Genomic DNA, 22491 nt, shown 5'->3' on the forward strand with positions numbered 1-22491 from the left:
TGGTGTTGTTCCCATATATCTGCTGCTCTTGTTCTTCTAGGTGGTAGAGGTCGCGGGTTTGGGAGGTGCTGTCGAAGAAGCCTTGGCGAGTTGCTGCAGTGCATCCTGTGGATGGTACACACTGCAGCCACAGTGTGCTGGTGTTGAAGGGAGTGAATGTTTAGGTTGGTGGATGGGGTCCAATCAAGATAATGAAATCCTTACTCAAAGATGTACTAGAATAACATCTAGAATCCGAAAAAATAATAAAGAATAGTCGGCACTGATTTTAAAAGGGAAGGTCATACTTGACCAACCTTATTGAATTCTTTGAAGAAGTAACAGAAAGAGTAGACAAGGGTAATGTAGTAGATGTAATGTATTTGGATTTTCAAAAGGCCTTCTATAAGGTACCACTTAGTAGACTCATGACTAAGGTCGGAGCATGTGGAGTCAGGGGACAAGTAGCAGAATGGCTACCAAGCTGGCTACAAAACAGAAAACAGAGAGTAGAGGTTAAAGGTAGTTACTCAGTCTGGCAAAAGATAGGAAGTGGTGTTCCATAAGGATCAGTGCTGCGACCACGGTTGTTCACCATTTACATAAACGATTTGGACTCAGGAATCGGAAATACAATTCCAAAATTTGCGAACGACACCAAATTGGGCGGTATAATTAATACCAAGGAGGACTGCAACAAAATACAGGAAGACATTAATTAACATGCAGAATGGGTGTGTAATTGGCAAATGAATTTCAATATAGATAAGTGTGAGGTATTACATTTTGGTAGGAAGAATAAAAGTCTTATTTGGATAATAAGAGTCTAAATGGGGTAGAGGAGCAGAGGGATCTGGGGGTACAGATACATAAGTCACTATTAATAGCGACGCAGGTTAATAAGACCATAAAAAAAGCAAACCGAGCACTATGGTTCATTTCTAGAGGGATAGAATTGAAAAGCAGAGAAGTTATGTTAAACTTGTAGAGAACCTTGGTTAGACCACACTTGGAGTACTGTGAACAGTTCTGATCTCCATATTATAAAAGGGATATAGAGGCACCAGAGAAGGTGCAAAAAAGATTTACAAGGATGATATCAGAACTAAGAGGTTACACCTATTGGGAAAGACTGAGCAGCTGGGGCTCTTTTCTCTAGAAAAGAGAAGACTGAGGGGTGACCTGATAGAGGTCTTTAAGATTATGAAAGGGTTTGATAGGGTAGACGTGGAGAAGATATTTCCACTTGTGGGAGAGACCAGAACTAGGGGCCATAAATATAAGATAGTCACTAATAAATCCAATAGGGAATTCAGGAGAAACTTCTTGACCCAGAGAGTGGTGAGAATATGGATCACAGGGACTGGTTGAGGCGACTAGTATAGATGCATTTAAAGATAATCTCATGAGGGAGAAAGGAATAGAAGGTTATGCTTATAGGGTTAAATGAAGTCGGGAGGGAGGAGGCGCGTGTGGAGCATAAACCACTGGCATTGACCTGTTGGGCTGAATGGCCTGTTTCTATGCTGTACATTCTTTTTAATACTATGTAATCGGCTGGTCAGAACACATAGAAGAAAATTGGTTAGGGGGATGGGGTGGGTGGAGATTGCATGGTTGTAATGAAGCGCGCTTAATATTCCCTCCCCTTCAAATTACATAGCATTACATAGAACTTACAGCATAGGTACAGGCCATTCGGCCCAACTGGTCCATGCCGGTGTTTATGCTCCACATTAGACTCCTCCCACCCTACTTTATCTAACTCTATCAACATGTCCTATTCCTTTCTCCTTCATGTACTTATCCAGCTTCCCCTTAAATTCCCCTATGATAGCTCTCATATCCCTATATGGTCCTTCACTTAGATTTGTCCAGGTATTAGAAATCAGAAGAGCTCTGGTAAACTCCAGTCAGTTCTCAACTTATCGCCTGACATTCTCTACCTACATTTGGTACTGAATGATAATACTAACGAATGCACAATGAAAATTTGCTGCCTTGAGAGAAGGATCCGTAACAGAAGCTCTCTGAGCTCTCCCTCTGTTGATTTCAGGTTAATGTGTTTTAAAATGAAATACCTATAATGATTTCCCATTATTGTCTTATAGCAGTGTCATTGAGGCGAAACAAGAACACAGTACTCACTGATATCTTTACGTAGAGGTCTGAAGCATGCGCACGTATCTGCATATTCATGCGTGTGTATGTCTGTCTTTTTTTTTATTCGTTCATGGGATGTGGGTGTCACTGGCGAGGCTGGCATTTATTGCCCATCCCTAATTGCCCTTGAGAAGGTGGTGGTGAGCCGCCTTCTTGAACCGCTGCAGTCCGTGTGGTGACGGTTCTCCCACAGTGCTGTTAGGAAGGGAGTTCCAGGATTTTGACCCAGCGACGATGAAGGAACGGCGATATATTTCCAAGTCGGGATGGTGTGCGACTTGGAGGGGAACGTGCTGTTCCCATGTGCCTGCTGCCCTTGTCCTTCGAGGTGGTAGAGGTCACGGGTTTGGGAGGTGCTGTCGAAGAAGCCTTGGCGAGTTGCTGCAGTGCATCCTGTGGATGATACACACGGCAGCCACAGTGCACCGGTGGTGAAGGGAGTGAATGTTTAGGGTGGTGGATGGGGTGCCAATCAAGCGGGCTGCTTTGTCCTGGATGGTGTCAAGCTTCTTGAGTGTTGTTGGAGCTGCACTCATCCAGGCAAGTGGAGAGTATTCCATCACACTCCTGACTTGTGCCTTGTAGATGGTGGAAAGGCTTTTGGGAGTCAGGAGGTGAATCACTCGCCGCAGAATACCCAGCCTCTGACCTGCTCTTGTAGTCACAGTATTTATATGGCTGGTCCAGTTAAGTTTCTGGTCAATGGTGACCCCCAGGATGTTGATGGTGGGGGATTCGGCGATGGTAATGCCGTTGAATGTCAAGTGGAGGTGGTTAGACTCTCTCTTGTTGGAGATGGTCATTGCCTGGCACTTGTCTGGCGTGAATGTTACTTGCCACCAACCAACCCAAGCCTGAATGTTGTCCAGGCCTTGCTGCATGCGGCCACAGACTGCTTTATTATCTGAGGGGTTGCGAATGGAACTGAACACTGTGCAATCATCAGCAAACATCCCCATTTCTGACCTTATGATGGAGGAAGGTCATTGATGAAGCAGCTGAAGATGGTTGGACCTAGGACACTGCCCTGAGGAACTCCTGCAGCGATGTCCTGGGGCTGAGATGATTGGGCTCCAGCAAACACTACCATCTTCCTTTGTGCGAGGTATGATTCCAGCCACGGGGTAGTTTTCTCCCTGATTCCCAGTGACTTCAATTTTACTCGGGCTCCTTGGTGCCACACTCAGTCAAATGCTGCCTTGATGTCAAGGGCAGTCACTCTCACCTCACCTCTGGAATTCAGCTCTTTTGTCCATGTTTGGACCAAGGCTGTAACGTGGTCTGGAGCCGAGTGGTCCTGGCGGAACCCAAACTGAGCATCAGTGAGCAGGTTATTGGTGAGTAAGTGCCGCTTGATAGCACTGTTGACGACACCTTCCATCACATTGGTGATGATTGAGAGTAGACTGATGGGGTGGTAATTGGCCGGATTGGATTTGTCCTGCTTTTTGTGGACAGGACATACCTGGGCAATTTTCCACATTGTCGGGTAGATGCCAGTGTTGTAGCTGTACTTGAATAGTTTGGCTAGAGGCGCGGCTAGTTCTGGAACACAAGACTTCAGCACTACAGCCGGGATGCTGTCGGGGCCCATAGCCTTTGCTGTATCCAGTGCACTCAGCCTTTTCTTGATATCACATGGAGTGAATCGAATTGGCCGAAGACTGGCTTCTGTGATGGTGGGGATATCAGGAGGAGGCCCAGATGGATCATCCGCTTAGCACTTCTGGCTGAAGATGGTTGCAAACACTTCAGCCTTGTCTTTTGCACTCACGTGCTGGACTCTACCATCATCGAGGATAGGGATGTTTACTGAGCCTCCTCCTCCCGTTAGTTGTTTAATTGTCCACTGCCATTCATGACTGGATGTGGCAGGACTGCAGAGCTTTGATCTGATCCGTTGGTTGTGGAATCGCTTAGCTCTGTCTATATCATGTTGCTTCCGCTGTTTAGCATGCATGTAGTCCTGAGTTGTAGCTTCACCAGGTTGGCACCTCATTTTGAGGTATGTCAGGTGCTGCTCCTGGCATGCTCTTCTACACTCCTCATTGAACCAGGCTTGTTGGTAATGGTCGAGTTAGGAATATGCCGAGCCATGAGGTTACAGATTGTGCTGGAATACAATTCTGCTGCTGCTGATGGCCCACAATGCCTCATGGATGCCCAGTTTTGAGCTGCTAGATCTGTTCTGAATCTATCCCATTTAGCACGGTGGTAGTGCCACACAACAAGTTGGATGGTGTCCTCAGTGAGAAGACGGGACTTCATCTCCACGAGGACTGTGCGGTGGTCACTCCTACCAATACTGTCATGGACAGATGCAAATGCGAAAGGTGGATTGGTGAGGACGAGGTCAAATAGGTTTTTCCCTCGTGTTGGTTCGCTCACCACCTGCCGCAGGCCCAGTCTGGCAGCTGTGTCCTTCAGGACTTGGCCTGCTCGGTCAGTAGTGGTGCTACCGAGCCACTCTTGGTGATGGACATTGAAGTCCCCCACCCAGAGTACATTCTGTGCCCGTGCAACCCTCAGTGCTTCCTCCAAGTGTTGCTCAACATGGAGGAGGACTGATTCATCAGCTGAGGGAGGGCGGTAGGTGGTTATCAGCAGGAGGTTTCCTTGCCCATGTTTGACCTGATGCCATGAGATTTCATGGGGTCCAGAGTCAATGTTGAGGACTCCCAGAGCCACTCCCTCCTGACTGTATATCACTGTACCGCCACCTCTGGTGGGTCTTTCCTTCCGGTGGGACAGGACATACCCAGGGATGGTGATGGAAGAGTCTGGGACATTGGCTGAAAGATATGATTCTGTGAGTATGGCTATGTCAGGCTGTTGATTGACTATGTCTGTGTCTCTCTTTATATATTTGTCTCTGCATGTCTGTGTATCTCTTCCTCTGTATAGGTAACTATGAATTTGTGCTCCCATGGTGTGAGTCAGTGGGCACATAACATTTCCTCTTACGCGTTTATGTCTGTGTGTCTCTCTATATATGTGTGTTTCTCTGTGCATATGTGTGTGGCTGTACATTCATGTGTATGTTTGGGTTTTCATGTGTGTTTATATGTGTTTCTGTGTATGTCTGTGTATCCATGTGTGTTTGTGTGTCTCTGTGTATCTAAGTGTATTTGTATGTGTCTGTGTATCCATGTGTGTTTGTGTGTGTCTCTGTGTCTGTGTGTCCATGTGTGTTTGTGTGTCCCTGTGTCTGTGTATCCATGTGTGTTTGTGTGTCTCTGTGTCTGTGTATCCATGTGTGTCTGTGTGTGTCTCTGTGTCTGTGTATCCATGTGTGTTTGTGTGTGTCTCTGTGTCTGTGTGTCCATGTGTGTTTGTGTGTCTCTGTCTGTGTATCCATGTTTGTTTGTGTGTGTCTCTGTGTCTGAGTATCCATGTGTGTTTGTGTGTCTCTGTGTCTGTGTATCCATGTGTGTTTGTGTGTCCCTGTGTCTGTGTGTCCATGTGTGTTTGTGTGTCTCTGTGTCTGTGTATCCATGTGTGTTTGTGTGTCTCTGTCTGTGTATCCATGTGTGTTTGTGTCTGTCTCTGTGTCTGTGTATCCATGTGTGTTTGTGTGTCTCTGTCTGTGTATCCATGTGTGTTTGTGTCTGTCTCTGTGTCTGTGTATCCATGTGTGTTTGTGTGTCTCTGTGTCTGTGTATCCATGTGTGTTTGTGTCTGTCTCTGTGTCTGTGTATCCATGTGTGTTTGTGTGTCCCTGTGTCTGTGTATCCATGTGTATTTGTGTGTCTCTGTGTCTGTGTATCCATGTGTGTTTGTGTGTCTCTGTCTGTGTATCCATGTGTGTTTGTGTCTGTCTCTGTGTCTGTGTATCCATGTGTGTTTGTGTGTGTCTCTGTGTCTGTGTATCCTTTTGTGTTTGTGTGTCTCTGTTTGTGTATCCATGTGTGTTTGCCTGTCTCTATATATATATATATGAGTGTCTGCAAGCATATATTAATCTTTTTCAACACCCCTTCCCTAATTGCACAGTGTGCAGTGAGCTGCAGCCATATGTCGACATGAAATAATTAACTCCTGCAAACGTCGGTTAATTTTTAATAACTGCTAGTAAATCTATTGAGCTTATGATGGGCTAATGGCCTTTCTCTGTTCCTGAAACTTCCTGTGTTCCTATGCTATACGTTACCTGGGACTGATTGATACTGTTACTGGGTGTTTGAAATGAAGAGTGCTTTCTTGATGAGCACAAAATTCACTAAGAAAAATTGATATTCCTTTTCCTTTTACTCTCCAATTTTTCTCCCCACCCCTTCCTCTCCTCAATACTCTGTTTCACTCACGAAGTGTCAGCCCTGGCTCAGTGGATAGCACTCTCACCTCTGAGTCAGAAGGTTGTGGGTTCAAGTCCCACTTTGTAGACTTGAGCTCAAAATCTAGACTGACACTCCAGTGCAGTACTGCGGTGCTGTCTTTCCAATGAGATGTTAAACTGAGGCCCCGTCTGCCCTCTCAGGTGAATGTAAAAGATCCCATTGCACTATTTTGAAGAAGAGCAGGGGAGTTCTCCTTGGTGCTCTTGCCAGATTTTATCCCTCAACCAACATCACTAAAAAACAGATGACCTGGATATTATGATATTGCTGTTTGTGGGACCTTGCTGTGCGCAAAATGGCTGCTGCCTTTTCCTACATTACAACAGTGACTACACTTAAAAAAAAAGTACTTCATTGGCTGTAAGGCGCTTTGGGACGTGAATGGCGTTATATAAATGCAAGTCTTTCTTTATTTTTTTACCCCAGCAAGGAATCAACAGCTTCTGGGGGTGGGGGGTGGGGGGTGGGGTGAATAGAATGCAGCGCTAAAGAAATGAGGAATGGGTGGGCAGAGCAAGTGCTGTGATTTGCATGACAGTAAAACATGTTTTTGTTACAAGATGGAATACCATCATGGTTTTCCTGCATTGTAAACAGCAATAAAATGTAGCCCTTTTGAAATGCAGCCCTTCTGAACTGCTGGCTGAGCTCCGACAGAGGGCCAGGATCTGTCCCAGTATGTAGGGAGCGTGGAGGTGGAGATGACTTAGACATCAATTAGAGTTCAGTTGCTCAGGGACATAAACCTTGGTTTGAGAGAGCAGTGGCTGCAGTAATTAAATGCTAATAGTCAGAAGGGTATTGGATTTTTAAAGGTTTTTTTTAATTAAAAGTAGGTTTAGCAGTAGAGACTGGGCTCCTATTCCGTTGGTATAAGTTTGAATACAAGCCTCAACGACAATAACTTGCATTCATATGGCGCCTTTAACGCAGAAAAACGTCCCAAGGCGCTTCACAGGAGTGTTCTCAGACAGAAATTGCCACTGAGTCACATAAAGAGATATTAGGACAGGTGACCAAAAGCTTAGTCAAAGAGGTAGGTTTTAAGGAGGAGAGAGAGGCAGAGGGGTTTAGGGAGCGAATTCCAGAGCCTAGGGCCTAGGCAGCTGAAGGCACGGCCACCAATGATGCAGCCACGAAAATCGGGGACGCGCAAGAGGCAAGAATTGTAGGAATGCTGAGATCTCAGAGGGATCTGGAGGAGTTGTAGGGCTGGAGGAGGCTATAGAGATAGGGAGGGGGCGAGGCCATGGAGGGATTTGAATTTCTTTTGATCTGGATTCTCCTCTCACAAGCAACTTTCCCTCAATTACTGGCCTGATTTGTGAACTTGAATACTTCAGAGTGGTGGAACACCTCATTTAGAATAACCCGTCTGGTTTACATTTTCGGGTGGTCAATTTGAATAAACAAAAACTGGTCAGGAAACTTAAAATCTATGTAAAGAAATTTTTTATAAATTTTATTTAACATTGTGTATGGTTATCTTAGTCTCTAATGACTGAGTAGGTAGTGATACTAAGCCATTCAAACCAGGAAGATCCCAGATTGACGACTTGGTCTGCACTAAGTTAACTGATCTCAGTATACTCAGTACTGGAGACACAAAATTTGGACTTGGGCTCTTGTTACTCCTGAAAATTGCATGTGTGTGGATATTGGGGAATGGCAGGTTTAGGCTCAGTTCTCTTGCTATCCACAATTCAGAACAGATCTGGCAGCATCAGCAGCAGCAGAATTGTATTCCAGCACAATCTGTAACCTCGTGGCCCGGCATATTCCTCACTCTACCATTACCAACAAGCCAGGGGATCAACCCTGGTTCAATGAGGAGTGCAGAAGAGCATGCCAGGAGCAGCACCGGACGTACCTAAAAATGAGGTGCCAACCTGGTGAAGCTACAACTCAGGATTGCATGCATGCTAAACAGTGGAAGCAACATGCTATAGACAGAGCTAAGTGATTCCACAACCAACGGATCAGATCAAAGCTCTGCAGTCCTGCCACATCCAGTCGTGAATGGTGGTGGACAATTAGGAACATAGGAACAGGAGTAGGCCATTCAGCCCCTCGTGCCTGCTCCGCCATTTGATAAGATCATGGCTGATCTGTGATCTAACTCCATATACCTGCCTTTGGCCCATATCCCTTAATACCTTTGATTGCCAAAAAGCTATCTATCTCACATTTAAATTTAGCAATTGAGCTAGTATCAATTGCCGTTTGCGGAAGAGAGTTCCAAACTTCTGCCACCCTTTGTGTGTAGAAATGTTTTCTAATCTCGCTCCTGAAAGGTCTGGCTCTAATTTTTAGACTGTGTCCCCTACTCCTAAAATCCCCAGCCAGTGGAAATAGTTTCTCTCTATCCACCCTATCCGTTCCCCTTAATATCTTATAAACTTCGATCAGATCACCCCTTAACCTTCGAAACTCTAGAAAATACAACCCCAATTTGTGTAATCTCTCCTCGTAACTTAACCCTTGAAGTCCGGGTATCATTCTAGTAAACCTACACTGCACTCCCTCCAAGGCCAATATGTCCTTCCGAAAGTGCGGTGCCCAGAACTGCTCACAGTCCTCCAGGTGCGGTCTAACCAGGGTTTTGTATAGCTGCAGCATAACTTCTGCCCCCTTGTACTCTAGTCCTCTAGATATAAAAGCCAGCATTCCATTAGCCTTCTTGATTATTTTCTGCACCTGTTCATGACACTTCAATGATCTATGTACCTGAACCCCTAAGTCCCTTTGGACATCCACTGTTTTTAACTTTTTACCATTTAGAAAGTACCCCGTTCTATCCTTTTTTGATCCAAAGTGGATGACCTCACATTTGCCTGCATTGAATTCCATTTGCCACAGTTTTGCCCATTCACCTAATCTATCAATATCACTTTGTAATTTTATGTTTTCATGTACAACTAACGGGAGGAGGAGGCTCAGTAAACATCCCCATCCTCAATGATGGCAGAGTCCAGCATGTGAGTGCAAAAGACAAGGCTGAAGCGTTTGCAACCATCTTCAGCCAGAAGTGCCAAGTGGATGATCCATCTGGGCCTCCTCCCAATATCCCCACCATCACAGAAGCCAGTCTTCAGCCAATTTGATTCACTCAACGTGATATCAAGAAAAGGCTGAGTGCACTGGATACAACAAAGGCTATGGGCCCCGACAACATCCCAGCTGTAATGCTGAAGACATGTGCTCCAGAACGAGCTGCACCTCTAGCCAAACTGTTCCAGTACAGCTACAACGCTGGCATCTACCCGACAATGTGGAAAATTGCCCTGGTATGTCCTGTCCACAAAAAGCAGGACAAATCCAACCCGGCCAATTACTGCCCCATCAGTCTACTCTCAATCATCAGCAAAGTGATGAAAGGTGTCATCGACAGTGCTATCAAGCGGCACTTACTCACCAATAACCTGCTCACTGATACTCAGTTTGGGTTCCGCCAGGACCACTCGGCTCCAGACCTCATTACAGCATTGGTCCAAACATGGACAAAAGAACTGAATTCCAGAGGTGAGGTGAGAGTGACTGCCCTTGACATCAAGGCAGCATTTGACGGAGTGTGGCACCAAGGAGCCCTAGTAAAATTGAAGTCAATGGGAATCAGGGGGAAAATTCTCCAGTGGCTGGAGTCATACCTAGCACAAAGGAAGATGGTAGTTGTCGTTGGAGGCCAAGCACCTCAGCCCCAGGACATTGCTGCAGGAGTTCCTCAGGGCAGTGTCCTAGGCCCAACCATCTTCAGCTGCTTCATCAATGACCTTCCCTCCATCATAAGGTCAGAAATGGGGATGTTCGCTGATGATTGCACAGTGTTCAGTTCCATTCGCAACCCCTCAGATAATGAAGCAGTCCGTGCCCGCATGCAGCAAGACCTGGACAACATCCAGGCTTGGGCTGATAAGTGGCAAGTAACATTCGTGCCAGACAAGTGCCAGGCAATGACCATCTCCAACAAGAGAGAGTCTAACCACTTCCCCTTGACATTCATTGACATTACCATCGCTGAATCCCCCACCATCAACATCCTGGGGGTCACCATTGACCAGAAACTTAACTGGACCAGCCACATAAATATTGTGGCTACAAGAGCAGGTCAGAGGCTGGGTATTCTGCGGTGAGTGACTCACCTCCTGACTCCCCAAAGCCCTTCCACCATCTACAAGGCACAAGTCAGGAGTGTGATGGAATACTCTCCACTTGCCTGGATGAGTGCAGCTCCAGCAACACTCAAGAAGCTCGACACCATCCAGGACAAAGCAGCCTGCTTGATTGGCACCCCATCCACCACCCTAAACATTCACTCCTTTCACCACCGGCGCACTGTGGCTGCAGTGTGTACCATGCATAGGATGCACTGCAGCAACTCGCCAAGGCTTCTTTGATAGCACCTCCCAAACCCGTGACCTCTACCACCTAGAAGGACAAGAGCAGCAGGCACATGGGAACAGCACCACCTGCACGTTCCCCTCCAAGTCACACACCATCCCGACTTGGAAATATATCACCGTTCCTTCATCGTCGTTGGGTCAAAATCCTGGAACTCCCTTCCTAACAGCACTGTGGGAGAACCTTCACCACACGGACTGCAGCGGTTCAAGAAGGTGGTTCACCACCACCTTCTCCAGGGCAATTAGGGATGGGCAATAAATGCTGGCCTCGCCAGCAACGCCCACATCCCATGAACGAATAAAAAAAAATAAAAATAGCTGCCAAGATTATCCAGGCTTCCAGGCTCACACGTGAAGAATGGTTATTTGGAGGAAGTACTGAAGAGTATCCTGTGGCTGTGGAATCATATTCCAGTAAAAATCAATACCTTAAGCAGAGAAAGGGCAAATAATTGAGAAAAACATCACTGCAGTATAACAAGGTTTGTTGCAGCAACCACATGGATTCTGATTCAACTGGTACTCTCGAGAACCAACACGTATCCTATCTGGACAGCAGGTCTCCATTCTCCTGCATTAATTGTTTTTTTCTTTCATTGAAACCTAGTTGCTTGTCCTTTCCTAAGGATTAAACACAAGTCATTCAAAAGGGCCAAACGCATATGAAAAGCTGGAGTAATGTTCTGTGTACTTTATCGTTCTGTCTTTTTCATTTCTCTGCACAATGTTGAAAATATGGAGTTTTAATGATGAGATGAAATTCTAACCCTGTATTATTTTTTCTGTTCTTCCTAACCATCCAATTGTTTTTCTTACAGTAAAACGACCACTTAGCATGTCTTACAGTTTTGACTTGTCAGGTAAAGGCAGCTCCAGCACCTGACATGTGGTGGCTATTGTCATGTCCCGCTTTTTGCTTTCTCATCTTTCACTTCATCCATGTTTATTTTGATCATTCTCAGCTCCATGGGTTGATTTAGCGCTGCTGTTGGCTTTGTGATTTGTGCTTGGCGCACGGGGCTTTTGGTGGTGTTGTTTCTATGTGTGTGGTGTTGGGGGTGTTTTCAGCCATTGCAGCAGCATATTGTAAATTGAGTTTAAGTCAAAAGGGAAAGAATGTGGTTAGAATGTGGAACTCGCCATCACATGGAGTTGCTGAGGCGAATAGCATATATAAGGGGAAGCTCGATAAGTACGTGAGGGTAGAAAGGAATAGAAGGATATGCTGATAGGGTTAGATGAAGTAGGGTGGGAGGAGGCTCGTGTGGAGCAAAAACACCAGCATAGACCTGTTGGGCCGAATGGCCTGTTTCTGTGCTGTAAATTCTATTTAATTCTCTGTACAGTTGAACAGTTAGAAGCAGCATCATTGAGAAGCATAAAGGAGATCTATGGCCTGACCACTTTTTTACTTGAAACTAGCTTGCCTTATCTCTTGCACGGGCTACCCTGCACCTTAGTAATGATGTATGTTCTGTCCATGCCCTGGTGTGACCTTACAGACATACAAAAGGAACTCAAGATCAGGCGTAAAAGCGAGTTGACAATAACAAAAATAGAGACATGTCATGGCACAGAATATGAGGGAATTGTAGTCTGTAAGGAAAAATTCCAACAAGAAGCTAAACTGAAAAATTACCAAAGAAGAATGGAAGACTGAATGGAAAAGAACATGGGTCAAAAAAGGGAACAAATTTAAGCAGAAGTTGAAGCCATAAAGTAAGGTGACAAGAAAAGGAGTAAATGGAGATCTGAGAGGAGAGAAGGAGCGACAGGTATGGAGAGAGGAAGTGAGATACTCCATCAAGACAGTCTGTGACAGGGCTGTACTATATCAAATTATGGTCTGAGCAGCATGAGTGAAAAGGCCGCCCAAATGGTCTCAAAAACCAGCACAGCGCCCCAGGCTATCTAAACGCTAACGACAGAGCAACACTTACAGACAGTACTAAAAAAAATGTACATTAGAAAGCAATGCTCCTCCAGTATAAATGGGAGGCAGCTGAAAGGTTGTAATGTAAAAAAAAATTGGTTTTGGCTTCGAACAGTTTAGAAGTGTCCAGGCTGCCACTGAAGTGGGCCTTGATGCTCTGGATTAGCTTGTCGCTGTTAGTGCAATAGCATGAAAATTGAATCCTATTGCTGAGAAGCTCCACAAACACTCTCAGGTCTGCTTTAACTTATCCATCTGTAGATCAGTGATGCCTCTATTCTTTCTCAAACCCAACCACAGAAGACCACTCCGCCCCCACCCCACCCACTGTACCACTGTTAAATTTCTATTTCTCGCACCAATCATCATTGTGGCTTCTGATTGAGAGTGCCAATTTGGTGCCAAGTTGAGATTTATAGTTACCAAAGCTCATTTTACATCTTTTTACAGAGAGAAGAGACTTTCATCCCCATCATTGGGGGTTGAATTTGAATACAGTTGAACGGGTAGCATGCTAATCCATTGGATCTTCTGCTCCCCCATAAAATAAAATCAAATTTGATGTATTCTATCTATTTTACTCATTTTTTTTCTTCTTCAAAGCTCTCCCCTTCTTTTATTCTCACCCATTCTTATGGAATCATCCTCATCATTCTGAAGCCAGCAACAGAGCCATGAATTAAGAATACCTGAGTAATGTGTGGACTGGAGCTGGCAGAATGTAATCATCCATAGACTGAAAGAAAAGTTATGGGTTTCTTTTCTGGCGGTCCTGGGTGTTTTGTACATGGATATGCTGCATGTTTCAGCTATTTCGTGACATTAACCAGGCAGCCAAAATCGCCACGGCTGGTATAAAGAAAGAAAGAACTCGCAGTTATATAACGCCTTTCACGACCTCGGGACACCCCAAAGCGCTTTACAGTCAATTAAGTACTTTGGAAGTGTAGTCACTGTTATAATGTAGGAAACGCGACAGCCAATTTGCACATAGCAAGGTCCCACAAACAGCAATGTGGTAATGACCGGATCATCTGTTTTAGTGATGTTGGTTGAGGGATAAATATTGGCCAGGACACCGAGGAGAACGCCTCTGCTCTTCTTTGAAATAGTGCTGTGTGATCTTTTACATCCCGCTGAGAGGGCAGATGGGGCCTCGGTTTAACGTCTCATCCGAAAGACGGCACCTCGGACAGTGCAGCACTCCTTCAGTACTGCACTGGAGCGTCAGCCTAGAATTTTGTGCGCAGGTCTGTGGAGTGGGACTTGAACCCACAACCTTCTGACTCAGAGGTGTGTCATTCAAGTAGCATAGTAGAGGCCAGAAACATTGGAATCATTTAAGAAACAATTGGATGCCGTCTTGAGGAGACTGAAGGAGCTTTCTGGACGGATACGCTGAGAGGGGCCTAATGGCCTTCCTCATCTGTATCTGTATTGTAATCTTGTCAATTGATTGTGCTTAATTTAAGTAAAAAACGTTTTATGGAGCCAAAACCGTGGTTACATCCATCATGTGATGTGTGTGACTACGGTTCATCGGCTGAACATATCGTTTATATTTTTCCTGCTTTATTGTCTAAAGAGATCTGTTAAAACACAGAACATTGTAGGAACTGTCGAGCTAGTGAGACTAGAAATAGTACATAACACATATGTTTGAGGAGCCATTGCTAGATACAGTTAGAGTTTTGAAAGTAATAGTCTTTGCAATATCTAAAGCATTAGAAGAATCTCTATCTGTTGAGAATTTGGTTTTCATGGGCCTGATAACCAGATAGAAGGACACCTATTGCAATTTCTCCCCTCCTGTTTTGAAGGTGCTGACTCATGTTGGGGTACAGCTCCACAGGTGCCACAACCCCACTGGCACTTCACCCAAATGACCTTTTTAATGTGTGAGCCTTGCAGGCAACATGACCTTGGGCGATAGTATACACCATCCTGTCCTCAGCCAGCGTCCCCACATAAGGATAGATCCTGAATTTGTGCGATAGTGTAAAATGGGTGGTGGCGAGTCGGCAGCCCGATTTACAACTATCTCCCCACTTTTATTTTCAAAGGAGAGATGTAAAATGAGCTGCCGACTCGCTATCACCCGTTTTGCATTATCGCACAAAGTCAAGAACTACCCCTTCCACTCTTTTCAGAAGACATCACTGGATAGAGGTCAGGAGTCAGAACCCTGACTGATATTCCCTTTTCCCCCACCCACGGCCCAAGCCTAGAGGTGCTGAAGGTAATTGTGATACCCCTACACAAACCGGGGATCTAATCTGAAAACTTCCTGGACTGTATGACTCAGTATCACACTGGGCAGTGCATTTACCCATTAAGCCTTCAGGGGAGTTACACAATTTTTAAGTGTGCCAGCACAGGTGTGTCTATATTTTGGACTCTTATTGTTGAAGAAATCAGCTGCTCTGTTTTTAATTATGCATGTTGCATTAAAAAAAATGGCTTTCAATGGCTTTCTTCCAATTGCTTCAATTATTTAAATGATTTTTCTTATCTCTAAGCCTCCATGCTTTGTTAAGAGGGCAGACAGGTGACCTTCTCTTTGGCCTCTGCCAATGTTATCCTATAATCAGTCGCTAAATGTTATGGGGTGGATTCACCTCCGATCTTGCTTCCTTCCTACTATTAAGCAGCACTTCTTGCTGACAGTCCAACCAAGTTGGAAACTTGGCATGAAAGGAGGGTGCAAGCAGTAGTCCCTGGCACATGGGTTGGAATACCAGTATCCCGTGCCATTATTTTATGAGATTTCTTTTAGGTTTTGTGTCGGAAGAACTGGAATGTCTCAACCCAGAGAAGATTTTGCCATTTGGAACATAGGAACAGGAGTAGGCCATTCGGCCCCTCGAGCCTGTTCTCCCTTCTATTAGATCATGGCTGATCTGAGGATTATCATGGGAAAGTTAGCGTGTCTGCCTGAGCGATGGCTATGGTGATGTCACAAACAGGCATGCCATTTGTAGGTGATGTACTTGTAAAATTTTGCAAAATAGAAAAAGTTTAACAACAGTCTTCAAGTAACAGAGTTCATTTGGGGAGAGGGGGTTACTCTGATTCATGATTAGAGTTGCTACATTTGCCAGGTTTACACATCGAACAGCAGCTAGGCCAGCAGAAAGGATCAAGGCTCGAGTCTGCTATGTGCTTATGAAGAAAATTTATTGAACATCATGATAACTTTAATAATTAATGTGTACACATCATGTGACACAGGAGTAGGAAAGATGCTCTTAAAAACTTGACTTATGGTGGTAGGTTTGCATTTTTAGACATTTTCCAATAACTCATTCAAAAACCATAATGCCTGTTCCAAAACCAGACAGGGTGGCAACTCTAACCTTAATATTGGTGATACGGAGGCAGCAGAATGAGGGCAGCATAGAAATAGATTCCTGCCAAATAGCGTCCTGGAGTAGAACTGTTATATTCACTGCTCCTGTGTTAACAGATGTGTCGACCCCAGAGAGGAGTAGGAAGACCGAGCCACCTCCTGTGGCCAATGGCGCAGTTATGTCTCAAACTACAGAAAATGACGCCCGCACCTCACAAGTGCAAAGAAAGAAACTCCTGAAGGCGCCGACTCTTGCAGAGCTGGACAGCTCCGACTCCGAGGTAAAAGAAAATCTGCTTTTCAATCCAGTGCCTGTTCTCTGTTGTTCTTCAACTTATTCATTTATTTGTGTGTGTGCGTGTGCGTGCGCGTGTGTGTGTGTGTGTAAATATGTTTGTATGTGTATGGGGGGATTTCTTTCCTGTACTACTCACCTACACCTTCTAATAAATCAGCAATGGAGATAGCCACAGAGTAAAGTATTTAAGGGGCAGCTAGATAAGTACACTGAGGAGGAAGGAATCGAAGGATATGCTGAAAGGGTTAGATGAAGAGTGGTGGGAGGAGGCTCAGATGGAGCATAAACACCGGCATGGATCAAGTAGTCACTGTGGTGTCTGCTTTTTCAGAAGATGGAATTCCAGGTAAAGTTGATGTATATTCAAGGCCTCTAGAAGCTGCAGCAACTCAACACTAATTTCTGTGGAAACTGCAACCAGGTTCTTTGGCATGAGAATGTAGATTCTGCGGCAAGTCTGCCCAGGGTTGGAGATATTTCAATCTCAATATAGTATTTATACTGTATAAAAACTGCTAAACTGGTAGCTTTTGTTTGGAATAATTGTGCACTTCTGAACAGTTTAAAAGCAGTTTATTATGCTTAGCCTTTTTGTCCTTATGTGCTACTTAAGTCTTTACAATAATATTTAACACCTGTCTCCCCTACTTTTTCGCTATTTACAGTTTCTTTTTACCCCACCATTGGTGGCCATGTCTTCAGCTGCCTAAGTCCGAAGCTCTGGAACTCCCTCCCTAAACCTCTCCGCCTCTCTACCTCTCTCTCCTCCTTTAAGACGTTGCTTAAAACCTACCTCTTTGACCAAGCCTTTGGACACCTGTCCTAATATCTCCTTATGTGGCTCGGTGTCAAATTTTGTCTGATAACGCTCCTGTGAAGCGCCTTGAGACGTTTTGCTACGTTAAAGGTGCAATATAAAAATGCAAGTTGTTGTTTATACCCTTTAAACTTTTTGTCAAATGTTTATCCAACTCCCTCTTAAACAAGCACTTCGATTAAATTGCTTTCAGTAGCAACTTGAGGTCACGTTCCATCTTGTAATAACCCATGGTAGGAAAGTTTTTTCTAACCCATCCTTAACGCTCCTAGTACTTACTAATCCTGAGCTTATGCCACCTTGTAATTGATTCAGTGACCAGTGGAAATAACCTTCCAAATCCTTTCATAATTTCATGAACCATTCTGTAAGAGCTCTGGACTGCTGCTGCAATGAATAACAGCCCTAGATCTTTCAAATCTCTCATCAAAATTGGAATTTCTGCGATGGTTGGGGGGGGGGAGGGGTGGGTTTCTCCCAAAGATCGTCAGAAGCCCTGGAGAAACAGCCCCAACACCTCAATGTTATAGGAAACAATTCCCTCCAGTTTGGGAAAGCAGGAAACTCGGGTAAGATTCTTGACTGCACGAATATTGGGTGGGTGGGAGGCACATGCACCTCTTAGCAGCCAGTTCAAAGGTAAATTCGGCAGAGGTCTGAGAGCTGCACCAACGAATGGTACTAAGAGGAGGACCGAGACCGAGATGGGATCATTATTTCTGATTCTGTTTTTATGAGAAAAAAAGTGCAGAGAGTACTGTTAAACTAGTGTGAATTTTAAGTCGACTATAGTAGTCAAATTTAGAGCATTTTGATGTATAATATTACAACAATGACAACTTGCATTGTTATATAGTACCTTTAATGCAACAAAACATCCCAAGGTGCTTCACAGGACCGATTTTCAAACAAAATTTGACACGAGCCACATAAGGAGATATTAGGACAGGTGACCAGAAGCTTGGTCAAAGCGGTAGGTTTTTAAGGAGCATCTTAAAGGAGGAGAGAGAGGTAGAGAGGTGGAGTGGTTTAGGGAGGGAATTCCTGAGCTTAGGGCCCAGGCAGCTGAAGGCACGGCCGCCAGTTGTGGAGCGATTTAATATTGGGGATGCGCAAGAGGCGAGAATTGGAGGAGCGCAGAGATCTCAGAGGGTTATAGGGCTGGAGGAGGTTACAGAGATAGGGAGGGGCGAGGCCATGGAGGGATTTGAAAACAAGGCTGAGAATTTTTAAATCGAGGCGTTGCCAGACAGAGAGTCAGTGTAGGTCAGTGAGCACAGCGGTGATGGATGAACAGGACACAGTGCGAGTTAGGAGACGGCTAGCAGAGTTTTGGATGAGCTCAAGTTTATGGAGGGTGGAAGATGGGAGGCCGGCCAGGAGAGCATTGGAATAGTCAAGTCTAGAGGTAGCATAGGCATGGATGAGGGTTTCGGCAGCAGATGAGCTGAGGCAGGGGCGGAGACTAATCTTCAGTGGCTTGTGTTGTGATTTTCAAATTCCTGCTTGTTTGTCATTGATCAGAAGTTCACATTCTGTGTTAGACCAGTCACAGTGACTGTACTATGAAACAGCTCTGAGTTGTTCAATGTACTTGATAGAATGAATAGTGCTGCTCAGAGTGAGGCCTCAGGGCGTTTTGTTGTGTTTGTTTTTTTTAAAAAAAGCTATCCCTTGTAGGATCTTATGCTCTGATCATCTGATGTTGCTTTGCGTGTGCAGAATTTCTGTGGCACTAATTCAGACTGTCAGGGTCCACTATTTGTGTTTTTTCAAACTTTGCCCTATTAAATTGTTGCACTGAGCGTCTGTTTCTTTTTCATCCTCATGTTACCTGATTTAGATGAGGAAGAGGAGTTCATGAGTGGCCAACAGACGCTGGCCACCATTACACCTTGGCCTTTAATGGCGAGCTCCATCCCTTTAGGAGCTGCCCTGCTGGATTTCACTTTCACCAGCCAAGTGTGTTACTGGCCAAGTTATTTGCCAGTAGCCTATTCAAATTATCGAGAGAGACTCCCGTAACAAAATTCATTGAGGCCCGCCCCCTGAATCTGCACTATGGTCATTTCAACCTCACTTTTGACATTTTCAAAATTGGGTCTAAAATATATAAGAGCAGGATAGAAGCTGTGGCTCAGTGGTAGCACTCTCGTCTCTGAGCTTATCCAAAACTTTGCTGCCCATTTCTTAACTTGCACCCAATTCACCCATCACCCCTATGCTCGCTGATCTACATTGGCTCCCAATCTGGCAACGCCTCGATTTTAAAATTTTCATCCATGGCCTCGTCCCTCCCTATCTTTGTAACCTCTTCCAGCCCTACAACCCTCTGCGATCTCTGCGCTCCTCCAGTTCTGGCCTCTTGTGCATCCCCGATTTTCATCGCTCCACCATTGGCGGCCGTTCCTTCAGCTGCCTAGGCCCTAACCACTGGAATTCTCTCCCTAAACCTATCCAGCTCTCCACCTCTCTCTCCTCCTTTAAGATGCTCCTTAAAATCTATCTTTTGGTCACTTGTCCTAATACCTCCATATGTGTCTCGGTGTCAAATTTTGTTTGATAACGCTTCTGTGAAGCTCCTTCTCTAGTTCCAGTCTCATCCCTTCAAAATTAGCTTTTTTCCAATCTATTACTTTGGTCTTTGTCTTTCTTATGTCTTTCTTAATTATTATTTTAAACCTTATTATGTTATGATCGCTATTGCCTAGATAAGAACTTAAGAAATAGGAGCAGGAGTAGGCCATATGGCCCCTCGAGCCTGCTCTGCCAGTCAATCAGAGCATGGCTGATCTTCAACCTCAACTCCACTTTCCCACCTGATCCCCATATCCCGTGATTCCCCTAGAGTCCAAAAATCTATCCATCTCAGCCTTGAATATACTCAACGACTCAGCATCCACAGCCGTCTGGGGTAGAGAATTCCAAAGAGTCATAACCCTCTGAGTGAAGAAATGCCTCCTCATCTCAATGGCCCCTTATCCTGCAACTATGCCCTCTACACTTACTTCTCTTATCTGTTCTGGTTCATTTCCCATTACTAGATCCAGCAATGATTCGTCTCTTGTTAGGCTTTTCACATACTGGGTAAGAAAGGAGTCCTGTACACACTATAAGAATTCCATTACCCTTTCCTCTTTCCCTACTTCTTCTTGTCAGTTTATTTGGAGGCTTCCTCATTCCTCAGGTGAATAGTGTGGAAATCACACTATTCACCTGAGGAAGGAGGAAGCCTCCGAAAGCTTGTGGAATTTAAAATAAATTTGTTGGACTATAACTTGGTGTTGTAAAATTGTTTACAATTGTCAACCCCAGTCCATCACCGGCATCTCCACATCAATTTATTTGGAGGTAGTTGAAATCTCCCATTATTATTATTCGATATTTTTTAATCATTTCAAAGATTTGCCTACATATTTCTTCCTCCACTTCCCTTCCACTAGTAGGTGGTCTGTAGAATATACCTATTAATGTGATCGATCCCTTCTTACACTTTGCTCAATCCATATGGATTCTGTTTCTATCTTAATATTACTTATGTCCCTTTTTTCTATTGCCATCGATCAAGAACACAGTCTAAGGGATCAGAAGTTGGCACACAATCTAAGAACATAAAACATACCCAGGCACTTTAGGTACTTTAGGCACGACAGATAAAATGAAAACTAGAAGGCGTAAGGCGATTAACCCAGCATCAAAGCTGTGGCAGGGGGTTGGGAACCTGAGCAGGGAGACAGAGGAAAGCGTATCAGGAAGGGACAGAAGGTATGGAGTAAAAGGTAAAGTGTTAAAAAAGGAAAAAGCAGGAACTAAGTGTCACAAAACATATTTGAAAGTTCTTTATCTGAATGCACGTAGCATTCGTAACAAAATGGACGAGTTAACGGCACAAATAACGACGTATGGGTATGATCTTGTGGCCATTACAGAAACATGGCTGCAGGGTGACAACGACTGGGAATTAAATATGCCAGGGTATTTAACAATCAGGAAGGACAGGCAGGAAGGAAGGGGAGGTGGGGTGGCTATGTTAATAAGGGAAGGAATCACTGTAATACAGAGAAAAGATATTGGGACAAAGGATCAGGATAATGAAACAGTTTGGGTAGAGATAAGGAATAATAAGGGACAAAAAACACTCGTGGGCATAGTATATAGGCCTCCTAATAGTTGCAACTCTGCTGGAAGAAGTATTAATCAGGAAATAGTCGGGGCATGTAATAAGGGAACAGCTATAATTATGGGGGATTTTAACTATCATATTAACTGGACAAATCAAATTGGGCAGGGCAGCCTTGAGGAAGAGTTTATTGAATGTATTAGGGATGGATTTCTTGAGCAGTATGTAACTGATCCTACAAGGGGGCAAGCAACCTTGGACCTGGTCCTGTGTAATGAGCCAGGATTAATTAATAATGTCCTAGTTAAGGATCCCCTTGGAATGAGTGACCATAACATGGTTACATTCCATATCCAATTAGAGGGTGAGAAGGTTGGTTCTCAAACAAGCGTACTGAGCTTGAATAAAGGAGACTATGATGGTATGAGAGCGGAATTGATTAAAGTGGACTGGGAAAATAGATTAAAGGGTAAGACGGTACATGAGCAGTGGTGTTCATTTAAGGAGTTATTTTACAACTTTCAAAAAATATATATTCCACTGAGGAAAAAAGGGTGTAAAAGAAATGACAGCCATCCGTGGCTAAGTAAAGAAATTAAGGATAGTATCCGACTAAAAACAAGGACATATAAGGTAGCCAAACTTAGTGGGAGGGTAGAAGATTGGGAAGTCTTCAAAAGACAGCAAAAAGTAACAAAAGGATTGATTAAGAAAGGGAAGATAGATTCTGAAAATAAATTAGCAAAAAATATAAAAACAGATAGCAAGAGTTTCTAAAGTTATATAAAAAGAAAAAGGGTGGCTAAGGCAAATGTAGGTCCTTTAGAGGATGAGACCGGGAAATTAATGGTGGGAAACATGGAGATGGTAAAAATGCTGAACAAATATTTTGTTTCAGTCTTTACGGTAGAGGACACTAAGAATATCCCAACACTGGACAAACAGGGGGCTCTCGGGGGGGAGGAGCTAAATACGATTAAAATCACTAAGGAATTGGTACTCAGTAAATTAATGGGACTCAAGGTGGATAAATCCCCTGGACCTGATGGCTTACATGCTAGGGTCTTGAGGGAAGTGGCAGTAGGGATTGTGGAT

At 44.4% G+C, this 22491-nt stretch overlaps 1 protein-coding gene across 5 annotated transcripts in view; it reads left to right on the forward strand.

Annotated features, from left to right (window-relative positions):
• The window catches only part of LOC137310398 (protein spire homolog 1-like), a 280950-nt gene that overhangs the window by 206347 nt on the left and 52112 nt on the right, over nt 1-22491 (forward strand). For 3 of the 5 annotated variants that reach the window (XM_067978235.1, XM_067978246.1, XM_067978245.1), the window contains 2 exons: nt 11698-11739; nt 16279-16442. In XM_067978235.1, the coding sequence (XP_067834336.1) occupies nt 11698-11739; nt 16279-16442 (206 nt within the window). The remainder of the gene's footprint in view (nt 1-11697; nt 11740-16278; nt 16443-22491) is intronic. The other 2 variants (XM_067978243.1, XM_067978247.1) reach the window with 1 other exon arrangement.

Source organism: Heptranchias perlo, chromosome 3 (assembly GCF_035084215.1).
Source record: "Heptranchias perlo isolate sHepPer1 chromosome 3, sHepPer1.hap1, whole genome shotgun sequence".
NCBI lineage: Eukaryota > Metazoa > Chordata > Chondrichthyes > Hexanchiformes > Hexanchidae > Heptranchias > Heptranchias perlo.